The sequence below is a fragment of the Podarcis cretensis genome (genome assembly GCF_951804945.1).
Source record: "Podarcis cretensis genome assembly, chromosome: 14".
Taxonomy (NCBI): Eukaryota; Metazoa; Chordata; class Lepidosauria; order Squamata; family Lacertidae; genus Podarcis; species Podarcis cretensis.
In genome coordinates, this window is record NC_137183.1 from 14,606,845 (window position 1) to 14,624,269 (window position 17,425).

General features: G+C 41.6%; 1 protein-coding gene across 5 annotated transcripts in view; it reads left to right on the forward strand.

The window, feature by feature from the left end:
• Positions 1–17,425, forward strand: part of GALK2 (galactokinase 2) — a 77,762-nt gene that overhangs the window by 55,459 nt on the left and 4,878 nt on the right. For 3 of the 5 annotated variants that reach the window (XM_079953381.1, XM_079953382.1, XM_079953380.1), the window contains one exon: positions 11,393–11,594. In XM_079953381.1, the coding sequence (XP_079809507.1) occupies positions 11,393–11,594 (202 nt within the window). Of the gene's footprint in view, positions 1–11,392; positions 11,595–13,636; positions 13,791–14,195; positions 14,491–17,425 lie in introns of those variants that run through there. The other 2 variants (XR_013833055.1, XR_013833054.1) reach the window with 2 other exon arrangements.

The window sequence follows — 17,425 nt, forward strand, 5'->3', positions numbered from 1 at the left end:
CTTTTCCCAGTGTATTTAAATTATGCATTACTGCATATTGTTATGGGAACTGAAATAACTGGTTGAAAGGGAACCTTTGTAAAGATTTCAAAAAAATATTTTAGTTCAGTTCCTTTTCTGTTTAACGAACTTGTTAAGCAAACTATATATTATCTTATTTTCCTTTGTAGAAACAGAATTAATATTTTGTTAAAAATTGTCTTTAACGTAGTTAAATTATTTGCTGGACTTGCTGGCTGGAGGCAACGGTACCTTGTAGTAACAAAAGATAGTTGAGATGCCTTGCTCATGTTTCTGTGTAATATTAAAATTTGCAGTTAGTAATTTTTATTATTGCACCCATCCTGCATCCATGGAACTCATTATGGGTATTCGGGAAGGGGTGGTACCTCTGGTGGAGGACATATTATGCTCCTTCCAGAGTAGTTTGTCCACCTTTGGTCCTCACCCTACACTCAGCTCCCACCTGTGGCTGCTAGAAACTGTGAGCAAGCGACAGCGGCCACACCCCAGAAATGGCATTGATTGTCAGGCTAAACCAAGTAAGGATAGCCAATGGGTCTCATACCCTTGGTGAGTTAGGGACTTCCCCTGCATGCAAAGACAGGCTCCGGCAGATTGAACAGACAAGTGGGTCCAACGGTCAAGAAGGCGGTTTCTGCCCATGCTGTAGAGGGAAGGGAAGGGCAGAAAGAACATGTCAACCTGGAAAGGTAGTCCATCTAGGAGAAAGAAAACTCTGGTCCTAAACCCTTGCAGCTTGAGGGATATATCTGGGAGAAGAAAAAGGCTACGGAGTAAACCCTACACAAATCCAGAGTGGAGTCCTTAAGACAGCTGGATGGAGCCTTGTACGCCTCCTTCCGGCAACTCCTGCAGCCAGGATAGTACCAAACATATTGCTCTGCTTTCCTTTGGACCATATCAGTGAGTTGTCTCACCAGTCTTGTTGTCTGGGCAGCCCAGGAGCTCCACACACTGCCCAGGCTTGCGCCCTGGGAAGATCACTTCAGTGCTGCCAACACAGCAGTTCGACTTCACTCCTTGCTGCCAACACAGCAGTTTGACTTGCACACCCCATTGTCTTCTGAGACCAACAGATGCCAACAACAACAACATTATACTGTATCCTGCTCCTACTGTTCCTTTCAGATTCAAGCTGAAAGCCTAGATCAGGGCTCGGCAACATGCGGCCCATGGGCTGGCTGCGGCCCATGAAGACCGTTTTACTGGCCCATGAGCCGCCCCTGAACCAAGCTGCCCGCTCGGTGAGTCTTCCACACACTGTGCTAAACTGGTGCAGCGCGGGGACTCACCGAGCGGTGCCAGAAATTGCATCTCGCGCAGATACTGGAAATCACATTTGCGCATGTCCAGATGCTGGAAATCGCTTCTGCGCAGGTGCGATTTTTGGTGTCTGGGCATGCGCAGAAGCAATTTCTGGCACCGCGGACATGCACAGACGTGATTTCTCGCGTCGTGCTGCGCCAATCTGGCCCACGGATGATCTCCGGCCCATGGCCGGTAAACCTTGCCAACCCCTGGCCTAGATCCTAATTTAGAACAAGAATGGGAATACTTAGTTCCATTTAAAGGATCTTACTTCTTGGTTATTTGCTTACATGGCTAAGGTACACTTTACCACCACCATTTGTTCTGTTTTGCTTCACTCTGCTTGTTATGGGGTACTTGTTGCTGTTTTGAAAAATAAAATACACATTGTATGAGTATGCCCCATCGCAGCAAGGCATTCCACAGTAAAACAGTGCCTTCATTTCCCCTATAAAATGTGGGATTTGTTTCTCTCTAAGTGAAGTATTTTAAAACAGTTTGTTCCCTTTCATAAGAACAACAAACAAAAAAACCCTTGCAGTCTAATTTTGATGTGTAAACCTGGGGGCAGAATTATCTTAAGAGTTAAAAGCATCCAACCAGCTTGTTGTGGTTTTGGCAAAATCTTTTTCTACACACAGCTTTACATCCTGGAAGTAACGACCAGCAAAGTAAATCTCAAGGTACTTTGTACAACTATGGCAAGTCAAGTTACTCAGATTGCAATCCTTACCTATTTTCAGCGGTGCTTACTTCTATGTAGATATATGTATAGAATTGCACTGTCAAAGGCCTGTGATCCAAGAATAACTTTATCAGGATCTCTGCCCATAAAAGTATCTCTGGCGATGGACTTGAAAGGGTTTAGTTTACTTCATTATTCATGTGCTGCTTTGTGCTGAGGCAAAATGGCTTGCATTTTAAAAAGGTAAAACATTAAAACAGAAGAAATGTAAAAGCAATAGATTGATTTCATACAGTGATAAACAGCAGTAGAGTCATACCTCGGGTTGAATTTGCTTCATGTTGAGCGCGTTCGAGTTGCGCTCCGCAGCAACCCGGAAGTAACGGAGCACGTTACTTCTGGGTTTCGCCGCTCACACACGCGCAGATGCTCAAAACGACGTCATGCGCAGAAGCGGCGAAAAGCGACGCGCATGTGCGCAGACGTGCCGTCGCTAGTTACGTTTGCTTCTGGATGTGAACGGGGCTCCGGAACGGATCCCATTCATATCCAGAGGTACCACTGTATGTACAACATTAAAAAGTCAGCAATAACATACCAGAATAATCCAGAAACAGTTTATACATTAACAAATATGGTAACTGGAATTAGAAAGTTTTTCCCATCTGAGAAAAAGGGTGTCTGGCTGTTAGGGAATTCCAGTCTTGGGGTCACCAGGATACCACATGTGGCTGGGGACAGAAAGCAGAACCGCAAGGCTGGTCCTAAAGTCTGGGCAGGTTCATACGATAAACAGAGGATTTTTAGAAATCATATTGTCCTTAGAGAATGCTTAAGGCTGATGTAAATGTTACCTTCATAGCTTTGGTACAGCATCTTGTGGGTAGATGGATTGATGTGGTTACTTTCTTTATTAGGACCATCAGCACACTGGGCAGAGTGACAGTGTTGGGGCAAGTTCCCATGTCATCCTGTCCATGGCCGTGCTTGACATTTGTTAGCAACCTTAGAGTTGACCGCATGAAAACAGCTCCATTCACAAAATCAGTCTTTGCCTCTGTCCTTAAGGTGTGCTAAGCTGTTTTCTTGAGTAGGGCGCTGAGACTTGAGTGCTACTTTGTTAAATAATGAGTACCAACACTTGGATTCAGAAGGACAGATTCATACATAAATAGCAACAGCCAGGCTGCATTGCTTAACCTTAATCCAGAAGTGGAGAAAGCAGTAGCCGGAGAAAAGAGATAAATTGTGCACAGTGACTTCTTGTGCAATGGTCTCTGAGTCAATCCCTTTTGGGGTCTATGTCACCTTTGCTGGTTCTGCTAATCTCCCAGTTTGTCAGCCGGCTGGCAAAGCTCTCAGTTGGAGGCTTGGACTTCATAATCCCAGAGGTTCTTTTTAGTTCTGTGATCCTGCTTTCTGAAAAAAAGTAAAACCGTTTTTTAAAAGGCAGTTTTATCCTATAAAGAATAATAAAAGGCTAGTGTTCCATTTTAAGGAGACTTCATAAAGCAAGGTGCTGTTACCTGAGCTTGAATAAACATTACACTATTAGAATGGAGGGCACTGATAACTTCATATGAGTGTCTGAAAGGATGCCATTTTATTTATTTGCTTGTTGCTCCGTAAGCTCTATGTGCTTTATTTTCAAAAGGTCAGACAGTTCTTTCTGTGTGATGAAGAGCTGCTGTTTGGAATGCGTAGGACGCTCTATGTGAGTCATCTGGTGGCACAGGGCAGTACAAGGATATCTAGAGAGCTTTTGTATGTATGTATTTATTAAACAAACGGTTTTGTATTAGGAGCAGTAGGGGCAAGTGAAGAATCAACCAACAAAGTAACTCCAGGCCCAAATATTTTGGACCTAAAAAACTGGTTATTATGGAAAACAAAACAACAAAAAAATGTTTTAAAAACATTTCAGTTTCTAAACTTAATATTGAATACATCCAAACCAAAGCCTTCGATTTTGCTTTGAACTTTGCTTTATCCATCTAGGTCAAATGGAACCCCTTAATAATAATTTTCAGATTTTGTTCTCCTGAAACCCTTTAGATTAAAAAAAAATGGATTCAAATCTATGGTTTAACCCATACCTTTCATAAAAAGTAAAATATCTGCTCCCATTGCTTTTGTGAATTGTGAAAGTCATACCTAACTAGTGCGGGAAACATGACCTAAAATGGTAACGATAGTGAGTAAGGGACCAGTAGTAAGTTTCAGGTGAAACACACCTGGTCACAGCTGGCCCATGAAGGCAGAAATCAAATTAAAAACTCTTTCAAAGGTTCATTAAGGCCAGTCATACGGATAGCATTTGTAAGACCCAAAGGTATAGTAGCATGTGAAAAAAATGCTTTCAGTATGACAAAATGTTGCAGCTAAATCTTCCCATACCCAGCACAGAAACACATCAGTTGTTTTACTGCCACCATCCATCTCCTCCCTAGCCATCCCTATTATTCACTGCTAGTCTCTGACCTTTCCCTGTCCCCTATCACTTGCTGCTTCTTGCTGACTACAGGTTATGTTTGTCCCATGCAGAACTCAAAAGGAGTTGAGTCTGACACATGGGCATCATACAACTGGTGCATGACAGTAGCACAATTGCCATCTCCACACCAGTACATGTATAATCCCCATGTTTGCTTTGGCACAAACTACTGTTTTCCAGCGCCAATGGAATACTAGGAAGTGGGGCTTACTTAATGGAATAGCTTGCTGGGACACTGTCGTCTGGGTGGATTAGCGATGCCTATCTGGTCCCTCAGGGGAAACAGTGTCTGTTTAGAAAGGGCCTTATTAGAGCAAAACAAAGACGTCTACCTGCTTATATTGCTGTATTTCCAGGTTATTATAGTCTTAATGTTTTTCCTTTTGGCACGCATTAGGTCGAAATTTTCATAGTAAGTAGTAGCAGCCTCTGGCGTTGTTGAGAGGGGAAACAAGCTTGCTGATTTCCTTCTCCACAACCAACTTGGTTTTTGTTTTGTTTTTTGTTTTTACCTTTCTTTTTCCTTTCTTCTCCTGTGATGAGGCTGCATTTTAATGTTCCAATATTTTAATGTTGTATTTAAATCTTCTTTTTAAGTTGTATTCATTCAACTTGTTTTTATTATTGCTTGTTAGCCGCCCTGAGCCTGGCCTTGGCTGGGGAGGGTGGGGTGTAAATTAATAATAATAATAATAATAATAATAATAATAATAATAATAATTTAGTAGAATGTTCAGGAGCTCCTCTGAAAATCACGGTTTGTTTCAGGCATCTATGGCTGGGGGACCCATAATCCTGAAAGGAGAGGGAGGGAGGGAGAGACCTACATTTTGTAGCAGCTAAATCAGCTGAGCTTTTAATGTTTAATAGGTTATTGTATTTTAGTGTTTTGTTGGAAGCCACCCAGCTTATTTGCAGTTTGTCTTTGGAGAATTTGAGCTTCCAGGATGAGAAGCTATCTGCTTGACTTTTTGCAGCATGGACCAGATGTTGATTGATTGTGAAGCTTTTTTTGTGGCCTTCAACACAAGCAGTTTAAGTGCAATCCACTTAATGCATGTGGGAGCTATTGAAGAGGGCATGTGCAGGAATGTGCTAACCTGTGGCCCTCCAGATGTTGCTAGATTACAGCTAACACCACCCCTGACCATGCTTGTTGGGACTGATGGGAGTTAAGGCCAATAGCATCTAGAAGGCCACAGGCTAGTCACCCTGATGTACAACAGGAATCTGGGTGCCAGCTTTGCTTTGCTTTCTTTATGTGAACTTGGGAAACCTGAAGTTCAGCTGCTCAACTGTAAGATGAGAAGCCAATTGTGGTTGCGAATCTGGGCCTCTCCATGGAGGTTTTGTTTCCATTAGTGTATCCTAAGAATAAAAGTACCACCCTCCTGGGTCAATCCAAAGCTCCATATAGTTCACCATCCTATTTCCCATAGTGGCCAGCCAGATATTTCTGGGAAGCCCTCAAGCAGAGCAGGAAGGCAATAGTCTCCCCCATGGTTGACTCTTAGTGTTTTGGTACCCAGTGGTACCAAATGTCTGTGAGCCATATTCCAATGCAGTGCTTGGTGGTGCTTGCTAAGTGATTCCCATTCCATGTATTGAAATGGAGGTGTTGGTGGTTTTGCTGTCCCATTACTTCTTTCTGTTAATGCCTGTGTTCCATTATTCCTCCTTTCATAGCCCAATTAAGGAATCATATTGCTCTGAATTGAAAGATAAATGGCTCTTTCATTCAGGTGACTTTTGTCAAATGTCGAAATAAAAAATAAAAATTGCAGGAGAAGGGTTGGGTGGCTGGAGCTTAATCCAGGACAGTCTTTCATTACTTGCTCCCTAATAAAAGAGCATACTACGAAGGGAGCTCACATCATTTGAAAAGTGGATTCATGATTCTGAGGAGGATACAAGGGCTTAGTCTCTTAAGGTGTATGGTTTGCTGCTTGATCTGACAATGTCAACCTTTGATAACTTTAAGGCTGTATGGGAAATAGATTTAGGAAAGCAAATTGACCCAGCATGCTATATTTTCTTTAGGTTGGCTGATAAAAACAGTCAGAATAATATTGTCCTCTGTTAAGTACAAATATTTAAAGATTATTCACAGGTTAGGCTGTTAGAGACCTACTAGCACCTCTGGTGACAATGCTTAGTAGAAATATTTTAGGAGAATGTCATTGAGGAGATGAGCCAAGTGTCAAGTCACCAAAGATCCACAACTATGCCTTCTATCACTTTTGGGGGATGTCTCAATTTAGACATTGTTGCCAAAGAATTGTTCCAACATATGGTGGTAGTGGCTAGACTAATAATAATAATAATAATAATAAATTTTTATTTATACCCCGCCCTCCCCAGCCAAGACCGGGCTCAGGGCGGCTAACAACCAATAATAAAAACAAGTTGATTAAAATACAATTTAAAAGAATTAAGATACAACATTAAAACAATTAGGGAGCAATCTCTTCATAGGAGGAGAAAGGAAAAGAAAGAGGGGGAGGGAATCAAACGGATTCTGAGCCAAAGGCCAGGTGGAACAACTCTGTCTTACAGGCCCTGCGGAAAGAGATCAGATCCCGCAGGGCGCTGGTCTCAAGAGACAGAGCGTTCCACCAGGCCGGAGCCAGTGTTGAGAAGGCCCTGGCTCTGGTTGAGGCTAATCTAACTTCCTTAGGGCCTGGGACCTCTAGGGTGTTGCTATAAATGGACCTTAAGGTCCTCCGTGGGGCATACCAGGAGAGGCGGTCCTGTAGGTACAAGGGTCCTAGGCCGTGAAGGGCTTTAAAAGTCAAAACCAGCACCTTAAATCTGACCCTGTACTCCACCGGGAGCCAATGCAACTGGAAAAGCACTGGGTGAATATGCTCCCATGGCAGAGACCCTGTGAGGAGCCTCGCTGCAGCATTCTGCACCCGCTGGAGTTTCTGGGACAGTTTCAAGGGCAGCCCCGCGTATACTGTCCTAACATTGGAAAAATGCTAATGGGCTAAACTTGAGAAGCTGGTATAAGACGTTATGGTATTTAGTGGCAATGGAGACACTAACACACTACTTTGAAGTATTAAGGGAGCAAACACAAATTGAATCCTTTCACACAGCTTTAGAAGATTTTGTTTAGTTTGTGAACCAGATAAACACAGAGATGCAATTATCATCACAATATGTCATAATTTGGAACAGTTTGTAAAGCCTAATCCAGAATGAATCCGATTCCAGCCTGTTGTTGGGAATGTACACTGAAAGAAGACGGACACTGATACTCCATCCTGTTTTGGCATTGATGTTTGTATAATCTGCTTGTCCAAGGGAAAGCAGAAACGGTTATTGGATCTTTTTTTGTTACTTGTGGAGTTTGTATATACTATATAAATCACAATAAATTTAAAAATAAAATGGGAGACGTGATGTTAAAACTCTTTAACTATGTAGGTTAGGTGGGGGGAACTAGCCCAAATTATAGTCCTTTCAACTTCTCTGTCTTGCTGGTCGGTGGAGGTGACAGATGTGCACCTCTGCATCTTACAGATGCTGCATGGTAGACCTTTAAGTGGCTGCATGACTCCTCGTTACTAGAATCCATCATGTGTTAGTACTTGTGGCTTTCTCCAAGAATTGGGCTGCTCTACCAGCTAAATACAATAAAAGTGAGGTAAAGGGACCCCTGACCATTAGGTCCAGTTGCGGACGATTCTGGGGTTGCGGTTCTCATCTCGCTTTACTGGCCGAGGGAGTCGTCGTTTGCCTGCTTCTGCAGACAGTTTTTCTGGGTCATGTGTCCAGCATGACTAAGCTGCTTCTGGCGAATCAGAGCAGTGCATGGAAATGCTGTTTACCTTCCCGCCGAAGCGGTACCTATTTATCTACTTGCACTTAACGTGCTTTCGAACTGCTAGGTGAGCAGGAGCAGGGACTGTGCAATGGGAGCTCACCCCGTTGCGGGGATTCGAACCACCGACCTTCTGATTGGCAAGCCCTAGGCTCTGTGGTTTAGACCACAGCGCCACCCACGTCCCACACACAATAGAGCCCCTTAATTAAATACTATCATTCCTCAACTCACATTTGCTTGGCAAACAGTCACTCTAATAAGAAAGTCTAAGAAAACAACAATGCAACCCCGGTTTCTGTCATTTTGGATGTAATAATTGCTTTGAAAGGATTACACTAGATTAGAGGCAAAACCAAATGTGGAGAGGTTATAGAGCCTTCTCTTACATGACAGAATGTTGTTGAGAACATGCCTTTCCAACGTCTGGCTGGCAGGAAGAAGTAAAAAGATGATTCCCATGGCCAGTACGTAACGTGACGAGCTTGAGAGAACCGCGAAGTGCTTTAAGGTAATCTGGCCAGTGAAGCGTTGCTTTACCGAAGGGTGGTCTCTGAATCAATCACAGCCTTTGGCAAGATGTTGGCCTCCAAATTGAAACCAGACATGTTTTCAGTTCATTCTCTGGGTTACTACTGTTCAATGGTGATTTACAAGAGAGTGTGAGCAATGGCAGACTCTCACGCAACTTTCAGATATGCCCTAAACAAATGCACATTTTTAAAACTGCCCCGCTGTAAAATAATGCCTTCAAAAGGAAATAGTCTGGAAAGAGAATTTGTCCAGAGAGGAATGCTCTGTTTTCAACACACACCTCTGTAAACCACCCAGCAGTGATACTGTGCATTGCATGGTGCAAAAGTAGCAGAGACAAATTCATAAACACAGGGACAAAATGTACTCCTGAATGGATTTGGTAAATTGGGAATTGGGAAAACTTCTTCCATTGTTCAGTGACCCATCCCAGGGGGGTCATTTCCATTGGGGTACATAGCTTTTTCCAATTTTGATGGGTTTTAATTTTATTCCAAAACAATGATGTATTTAGGCAACTCTTCCATTGGGTCCATTCTCATTAACAGCAGTTATGTTTCATATCGGGCCAAATAATCCTGGCACCTCTGAAGATGTTGTTTTCTTCATTCATCACTGTAATTCCCCCTCTGCTTCCCATGTCTTTGAGGAGAGACAGGAAACCAATGTCTCTCAAATTTAAACCAGCTAAAGTGGACATTTTACGGTGGCAACGCATGTTGTGAATGATGTGCTATGAAGTGCATTTGAATACCATTTTTTATTCAGCTTTTCCTACAAGAAAAATCTACTGGCGTTTTATATCACTCCCAGAATTCAACATGACCAAAGATCCAAGAACCCAATAGAGAAAATATGTTGGCTGATCTCCACCTGGCACCCAGATTGGGTCCCTGGTGGATGCAATTAAGGCCTTAGCCCTTTGGAGTATTTCTGCATGAAAGGGCCATTCAGTTTTAATGTGAAAATATTTGTATCCCTTGAACTCATATATACATATATGTTACTTTTGCAGCTGCATGTGTCAACCACTTCCACTGCAATTTATTGCCGTGTCGTTTTGAATCTTGAAGATGCCTCAGATGCCTGTGGTCAGGCAAAAAGACAGGATATAAATGTTATAAATAAATAAACAATGGTCAAGAGAGAGAGAGAGAGAGAGAGAAATGTAAACTAGGTGATTGGTAGTTCAACCCTTTGCATGAGTTGAAGGGACTGGTGAAGAGATGTACAAAATAAACTTCAACAAAAATGTTAGTAAAGGTGATAGAGGAAGGGATAGGACAACGCTTGAGATAAAGAGCAGTGAAATACGCTTTCTCAACAACCATTAGCATCATTAGGGCAAGGTTAGTACTTGATAAGGTTGGTAATACTTTTGAGGTTATATATTTCATGCTGGAAGAACGCTACTCACTTGGGGGCTGGCACAAGGCTAAGCATTGACAGTATAAACTACACACCGTATTTGCTGGTCTGGGTTATATGAAATTTACTGGTGGAGATAATCTTATAAAGGTTTTTCATTCACCTGTGGTTAGTCGTTCCCAGTTCCTTAGTTGCATGGAAGTTCGAAACACAGCTCAATCAGAAAACTTCAGAAAGGTATTTATTTGTTGCCACCTGAGAACCAGTGTTAGACTATGACTTGGGAGATCAGGCTTTGAATCCCCACTCAGCCATGAAACTCATAGGGGAACCTTAGACCAGTCACCATCTCTTAGCCTCATAGGGTTGTTGTGAGAATGAAATGGGAAGGAGGAGAGCAATGTACACCACCTTGAGCAACTTGGAAGAAAATAAAGTGGAATATAAATGTAATAAATGAACGAATGCTGAATTTTTGAGCAAACACAATAGGAGAAACATATTGTGGATTTCAAAGGAGACAACCTCCTAGTCATGGCATTTCAGATGCCGACAGGTATAGGAGGTACACATTTATTGGGTTGCATACCAACAGGGGCTCCAGACTCTTGTCTTTCATTTTTTTTTTTAAAAAAAGAAAGTCAATTAGACATTTCTGAAGGAAGTTAAGAAGACCACAAACCATGGAGGTAGCTCTAATGCTTTGACACTTGTCAAGCAGCGCCATTGCTCAGGATACTTAACCAGGGGGAAGGAGTGTTGTCTATTCCTACTTGGAGTGGGGCAGCAAGAAAAGCAGAATGGAGGAAGCTACTGGGGTATGTTTGTTAAAGCACTTTCCTCCTGACCACATTATTTCAACCCCCAAGTTTGCTGCCTTTACAGAATACAACACAGCTGACTGGCATGGTATGTTTTATGTCATGATAACTGCAGTCCCCTATCCCTCTGCATACCATCTTCCTTGCTGTGGATCGGAGCTTACAGTTTTTATACCAATACTGACATGACTGAAAGGAGAAACAAAATAGATAGGAAAATATTGGATCATCTTTCTTACCAGTTTTCTCTGGAAGCCACATGACCACATCTGATAGCAATAAATCATTTGTTCCTGCACTGAATATTTTTTCTTGCTTTTTAAATTTAGTGACCACCTTTAAATTATACCAACGTGCTAAGCATGTGTACAGCGAAGCTGCCAGAGTCCTGGAGTTTAAGAAGATTTGTACAGAGGCACCTGAAGATGCAGTCCAGTTATTGGGGGATTTAATGAACCAGAGCCATGCCAGCTGCAAGGACTTATATGAGTGCAGCTGTCCTGAACTGAATCAGCTGGTGGACATCTGTCTGTAAGTTGCAAAGGCCATGGAAAGTGAACTTTATTTTGAGCATGTGGGTTGTATTGCAGTGAATGTGCACCATAACATTAAGCTGTTTTTAAAAACTCTTACTGGTGCTCTAGGACAAGGGTGGGGAACCCATGACTCGCCAACGTTGCTGAGCTACATCACCCATTATCTTTAACTATGCTGCTAGCTGCGGCTGATGGGAGTTGGAATTCAACGTCTGGAGGGCTGCTGGCTTACCAGCTCTGCCCTCGGGCTTTGGTGCAGCAATAAAACTGCAAGCACATTTGCAAAGCTAAGCAGGATCCAGTATGGTTTCAAATTGGATGGAGAACCACATGTCAGAGTTCACAGAAAGCAGGGACTCTTGCCTCTACTTTTTTAGATATTTGGGGTCTAAAGCACAATTTAAATCTGGACCAGAATGCCAGGGTTTCAGAGAGGAGCCTTTTCCAGCCCTGCATGGCAACCTTTTGCATGCAGAGCATGTGTTCTACCACTGAGCAGTGGCTGTTCCCCAAATACAAGAGAAACATGCTTGCATTTACAGCTCCTGACTTTCCCCACCTAGGAAAAAAGTTTGTTTACTTGTTTATTTTTGCTCCTTCCCTTTATTGTCTGAAGCAAGATCAAAACTCTTTCACATTAGGTGCTACACAAATTCATAGTAGGACAAAGCTCCTTTACTGTGGACCATCCAGTAGCAACCCTCCAGAGAGGTTTTTAAATAGCATTTGCTGAAACCAAAACTAGCTCTCGCAAACAATCAGCTGCTCTTTCCATGATAGAAGAGAAGTGGTTGGTACATTTTGTTAATTTAAGAGAATACAATGAATTTTATGGCATCTGCTGCCCAGCTTCATCTAAGACTTTTTCATGTGTAACTGTGTACAGCTAGTTGGTAATAGTTTGATCTAATATGCCAAGGCTGTCTTGGGCCAGTCTGAAATTCAGCACTCTAGAAAGAATCTAAACTATTTCATTATGGCCATATTGTATGGTTGTCATGCCACAAGTGTTTGGCAGAATGTGCTGGTGGTTTGGTGCACTAAGTAGCTAAGTGAAAGTTATTATCCTTCTTAGGCTATGCTATAAGAGTGTGAGGCCCTGGGGGGTTCCTGACTTGAAGTGCTGGCAAAGTTTGTGGAAGAGACATTATTTCTGTATCCTCAAAGAGTGCAGGGACACTTGATACAGTAATGCAGAGCCTAGATACAGTGATTGCTTTCAAACCAGCTCACCATACAGATTATTCTATAGTTCCCTGCTCTAGGCTGATTTTGTGGCAGTGATGCTAATGGAATGCTACAAGGATTGCAGCCTAGGCATTAAAGCCACAACCTAGCACATTTATAGAACCATATTGTTAGAATGGACCAAACATCAGCGAGACTCAGATATTCATAGCTGTGTACTCGACTGCAGTTTGTGTGTTTTTAAAGTGCAGATGGTTCCCAGAAGTGAGTTTCACTGAAAGACTTCACTTGGCAATCGGTGGCTTGTTTCTTTGCATTTAATAATATAAAAAGCTGACATTGAGCTGAGCAAATATATTTCTATTGTCATACTTATAGCAGTGGCCTGCAGTGGCCTTAAGGATTGTCTCTTAAGGGAAATATTTGCCAAAGTGTTTGTCAGTCAACTGTGTCCTCAAGTGAGATCCAGAGAGCACCTTTTTCTGCCTATTTCTTATATGTGTCTCTCCAGCAACACCCATTCCCTGTCTCCTTTGCCATGTTTATAAGCAGGCTGTTATGCAAGAGAATATAGCTATGTGATTGACTGGGTCAGTAATAAAACATACCAAGGGGAAAAGCTCCATGGTCTAAAGCAGATGCTATATTACTATATAATATAAAATTGGACCAAATGGCTATGAAGTGATCTCTCAGTTTGGCCCGTGGCCACTTTTAGCTCATGTGAGATATTTCAAAAGTCTGGGAATATCAATAGCCTAGATTATTGAGATAAAAAGTTTCCCAACATTTGGCAATTGTGGCCTGTCTCACTGTCAAAAGATGCAAAATCATTTCCTTGTTATTCAGGTCTTGATCCAAATCTACAAACAAATTCAAAAGAGCCAGACAAAGGATGAATTGTTTGTCCAGTTATCAGTGAGATCTCAGAAAATAATTTTGTCTAGAACTGATTTACCTTGGGGCAGCCCAACCACTTATGCAGGTAGGTCCCAATAATCTGGTGCAATCTCTAGGTAAAGGTAAAGGTAAAGGTACCCCTGCCCGTACGGGCCAGTCTTGACAGACTCTGGGGTTGTGCGCCCATCTCACTTAAGAGGCCAGGGGCCAGCGCTGTCCGGAGACACTTCCGGGTCACGTGGCCAGCGTGACATCGCTGCTCTGGCGAGCCAGAGCCGCACACAGAAACGCCGTTTACCTTCCCGCTGGTAAGCGGTCCCTATTTATCTACTTGCACCTGGAGGTGCTTTCGAACTGCTAGGTTGGCAGGCGCTGGGACCGAGCAGCGGGAGCGCACCCCGCCGCAGGGATTCGAACCGCCGACCTTTCGATCGGCAAGTCCTAGGCGCTGAGGCTTTAACCCACAGCGCCACCTGTGTCCCTCCCACAGCGCCACCTGCGTCCCTAGGTGCAATCTCTACCTTCCTTTAAATCCCAGATTTAAGACTTACTCCCTCCTCATCCTTTTAGAATCTCCTTACCCCCTAAACCAGGCTTCCTCAGACTCGGCACTCCAGATGTTTTGAGACTACAGTTCCCATCATCCCTGACCACTGGTCCTGCTAGCTAGGAATCATGGGAGTTGTAGGCCAAAAACATCTGGAGGGCTGAGTTTGAGGAAGCCTGCCCTAAACTAAGGGCACCATAGGGTGCTACATGTCTGCCACTGTGTGCTGAGACTAACCACAGGGATGTTTTAAGCTTTAGAAACCCCAAGTCATAGAAAGCAATTGAATGAACTAAGATTAAGGGAGGCTAACCTAAGACTTAGAGCTGTGCCAGAAAGACAAGGAGAAAATATTAAAGAGAATTTGATTGTAGAATTAGCCCAATGGATGGAAATACCAACAGAAGAGATGGCAAAATCAGTTCAAACGGCATTCAGACTAAAAATAAAAACAACCAGAGCTAAAAAATTTGTAGGAGATTGCCTGATTATATTTAAAGAAAAGGAAATGAGAAATATGATTTTGCAAAGAAATAGAGAAAAACGATTGTGCATTAATGGGAATTATATAATAATTTTCAAAGACTTACCAATTAGAATTCTGAAACGTAGAGAGCCGTATAAAGCATTGGCACAGACGTTGAAGAAAAATAATATAGAGTTTAAATGGGAATATCCGGAGGGCATCTCATTCATGTATAGAAGCAAGAGGCATAGATTGGTTAAACCAGACGAAACTAGCAAATTCCTAAGAAAATATAAAGAACTGAGACTAGAAAAAGAGGAAGACAAAATAAGAGAGGCAGCAGGGGGTGCTGAGGAAGAGATAGAGGAGGTAGCAGAAGAGTTAAGAGGAGAAGAAGAAGAACAGGAGGAAGAAGAATTAGCTGAAATATAAGAAAAGAAGTAATTTAGGTAGGTTCAATCACCATGGTATTAAAGATTTGGAGTTGGAACATTAATGGGATAAACGAGAGAAAAAAAAGGAACAAAATCCAACAAATCTTGAAAAAAGAAAATGTAGACATTATTTGCTTACAGGAGACCCATATAACAAGAAGGCATAAAAGAATTCTGATAAATAAAACACTGGGAAATGAGTTCATATCATCTGATAAAGTCAAAAAAAGAGGTGTGGTTATTTATGTTAAAAACAGATTGAGGCCCAGCAAATCTTTAAAGATGAAAACGGAAGGATAATGATGGTACAAATTAAATGGCATGGACAAAATGTAATTATAGTAGGACTATACGCTCCAAATGATAATAAATCCGAGTTTTATAAAACCTTGGAAGAAAAACTAGCTGAATACGTAGATCAAAAAATGATTATACTCGGCGATATGAATGGGGTGGTCTCATTAGAAATGGACAGACTAAGAGATGGGGGGGGTAAGGAAGGGAAGCTGCCCAGAACCTTTTTCTCATTGGTTAAAAACTGTAACCTAATAGATGCCTGGAGACTCAGACATCCGCTGGAAAAGCAATTTACGTACCACTCTGAGCCTAACCAATCACTGTCCCGAATAGATCAGATCTGGGTCTCGAACGAACTAACACCAAGAATTATAAGGGTAGAGATTCAGGCCAAAATAATATCTGACCACAACCCAATAAAGATGGAACTGAAAGGTCTGGAAGAAGGTACTTTTAGATGGAAACTGAAGGATTATCTCTTAGATGACCAAGATATAGTTGAAAAAGCGCAGAAAAGGATGAAAGAATTTTTTGAGGACAATATGAATAAAGGCACCAAAACTAAAGTGGTATGGGATGCGGGCAAGGCAGTGATGCGGGGCTTTTTTATCCAGCAGAATGCCATTAAAAATAAAGGAAGAGATAAAGGGAAAAAGGACATTCTGAAACAGATAACGGACTTGGAGGGGAAATTAGTTAAAAAACCTAATAATAAGAGAATAAAAGAAAATATTAAAGTACTGCAAGCCCAGTATGCAACAATAATAAATAGGGAAGTAGAGTGGAACATAAAAAAACTAAGACAAAGAACGTTTGAGTTTGCGAACAAGTCAGGGAAGTTTCTGGCATGGCAAACCAAGAAAAGAAAGGAACAAAGCACAATAAATAAAATTGTAGTGAACGGAGAAGAAATAACTAACCCCAAGGAAATAAGGAAAGTTTTTCTGGATTACTACAGAGGATTATATAAAAATAGAGAGAGATTTAACCAGAGAAAAATAGAAAGATTTTTGAAAGATAAGCAGGTTCAGAAGATACCAATAGAGAAAAAAGAGCAATTAAACACCTCAATAGAGATAGAAGAAATAAAATTAGCAATTAAAGATTTAAAAAGAGGAAAAGCCCCGGGACCAGATGGCTTCACGGCAAGCTACTATAAAGAAATGGAAAATACTGTACTGGCACCACTGAGAGAAGTAATGAACAATATCTTGAAAGAAAAAGAAATACCAGATACTTGGAAGGATGCTTTTATTACTTTAATCCCAAAACAAGACTCAGATCTGTCGCAAGTTAAGAATTACAGGCCGATCTCGCTGTTAAATGTTGATTATAAAATTTTTGCAGGAATATTGGCAAGTAGAGTTAAAAACATATGGTCAGAATATATCCATGGAGATCAGGCGGGCTTTCTGCCGGGCAGGCAAATGAAAGATAATATTAGAAATATAATAAATTCTATAGAATACTTGTCTGCCAGGTATGATAAGCAAGCCATAATGATGTTCGTGGATGCAGAGAAAGCATTCGATAATATAGTTTGGGACTTTTTACTAAAACAGCTAGAATATATGGAGGTCGGTATGAACTTCTTCAACGGAATAAAGGCAATCTATACGGAGCAAAAGGCCAAATTGATTATAAACAACGTGGTGTCAGAAGAAATAATGGTAGCGAAGGGTACAAGACAGGGTTGCCCACTCTCCCCGTTGCTATTTATAATAGTACTGGAAGTACTTCTGAACTCAATAAGACAAAATAAGAAAATAAAAGGGATTAGAATTGGTCAAAATGAATATAAAGTTAAGGCGTTCGCAGACGATTTAGTAATAACAACAGAAGACCCGCTGAACTCAATAAAAGAGATATTGGAAGAACTGGATCAATTTGGTAAGGTGGCTGGTTTTAAGTTAAACAAAAGAAAGACTAAAATAATGGTGAAGAATTTAGATTCGAAGGCAATCGAGGAATTACAACAACAAACAGAAATAGAA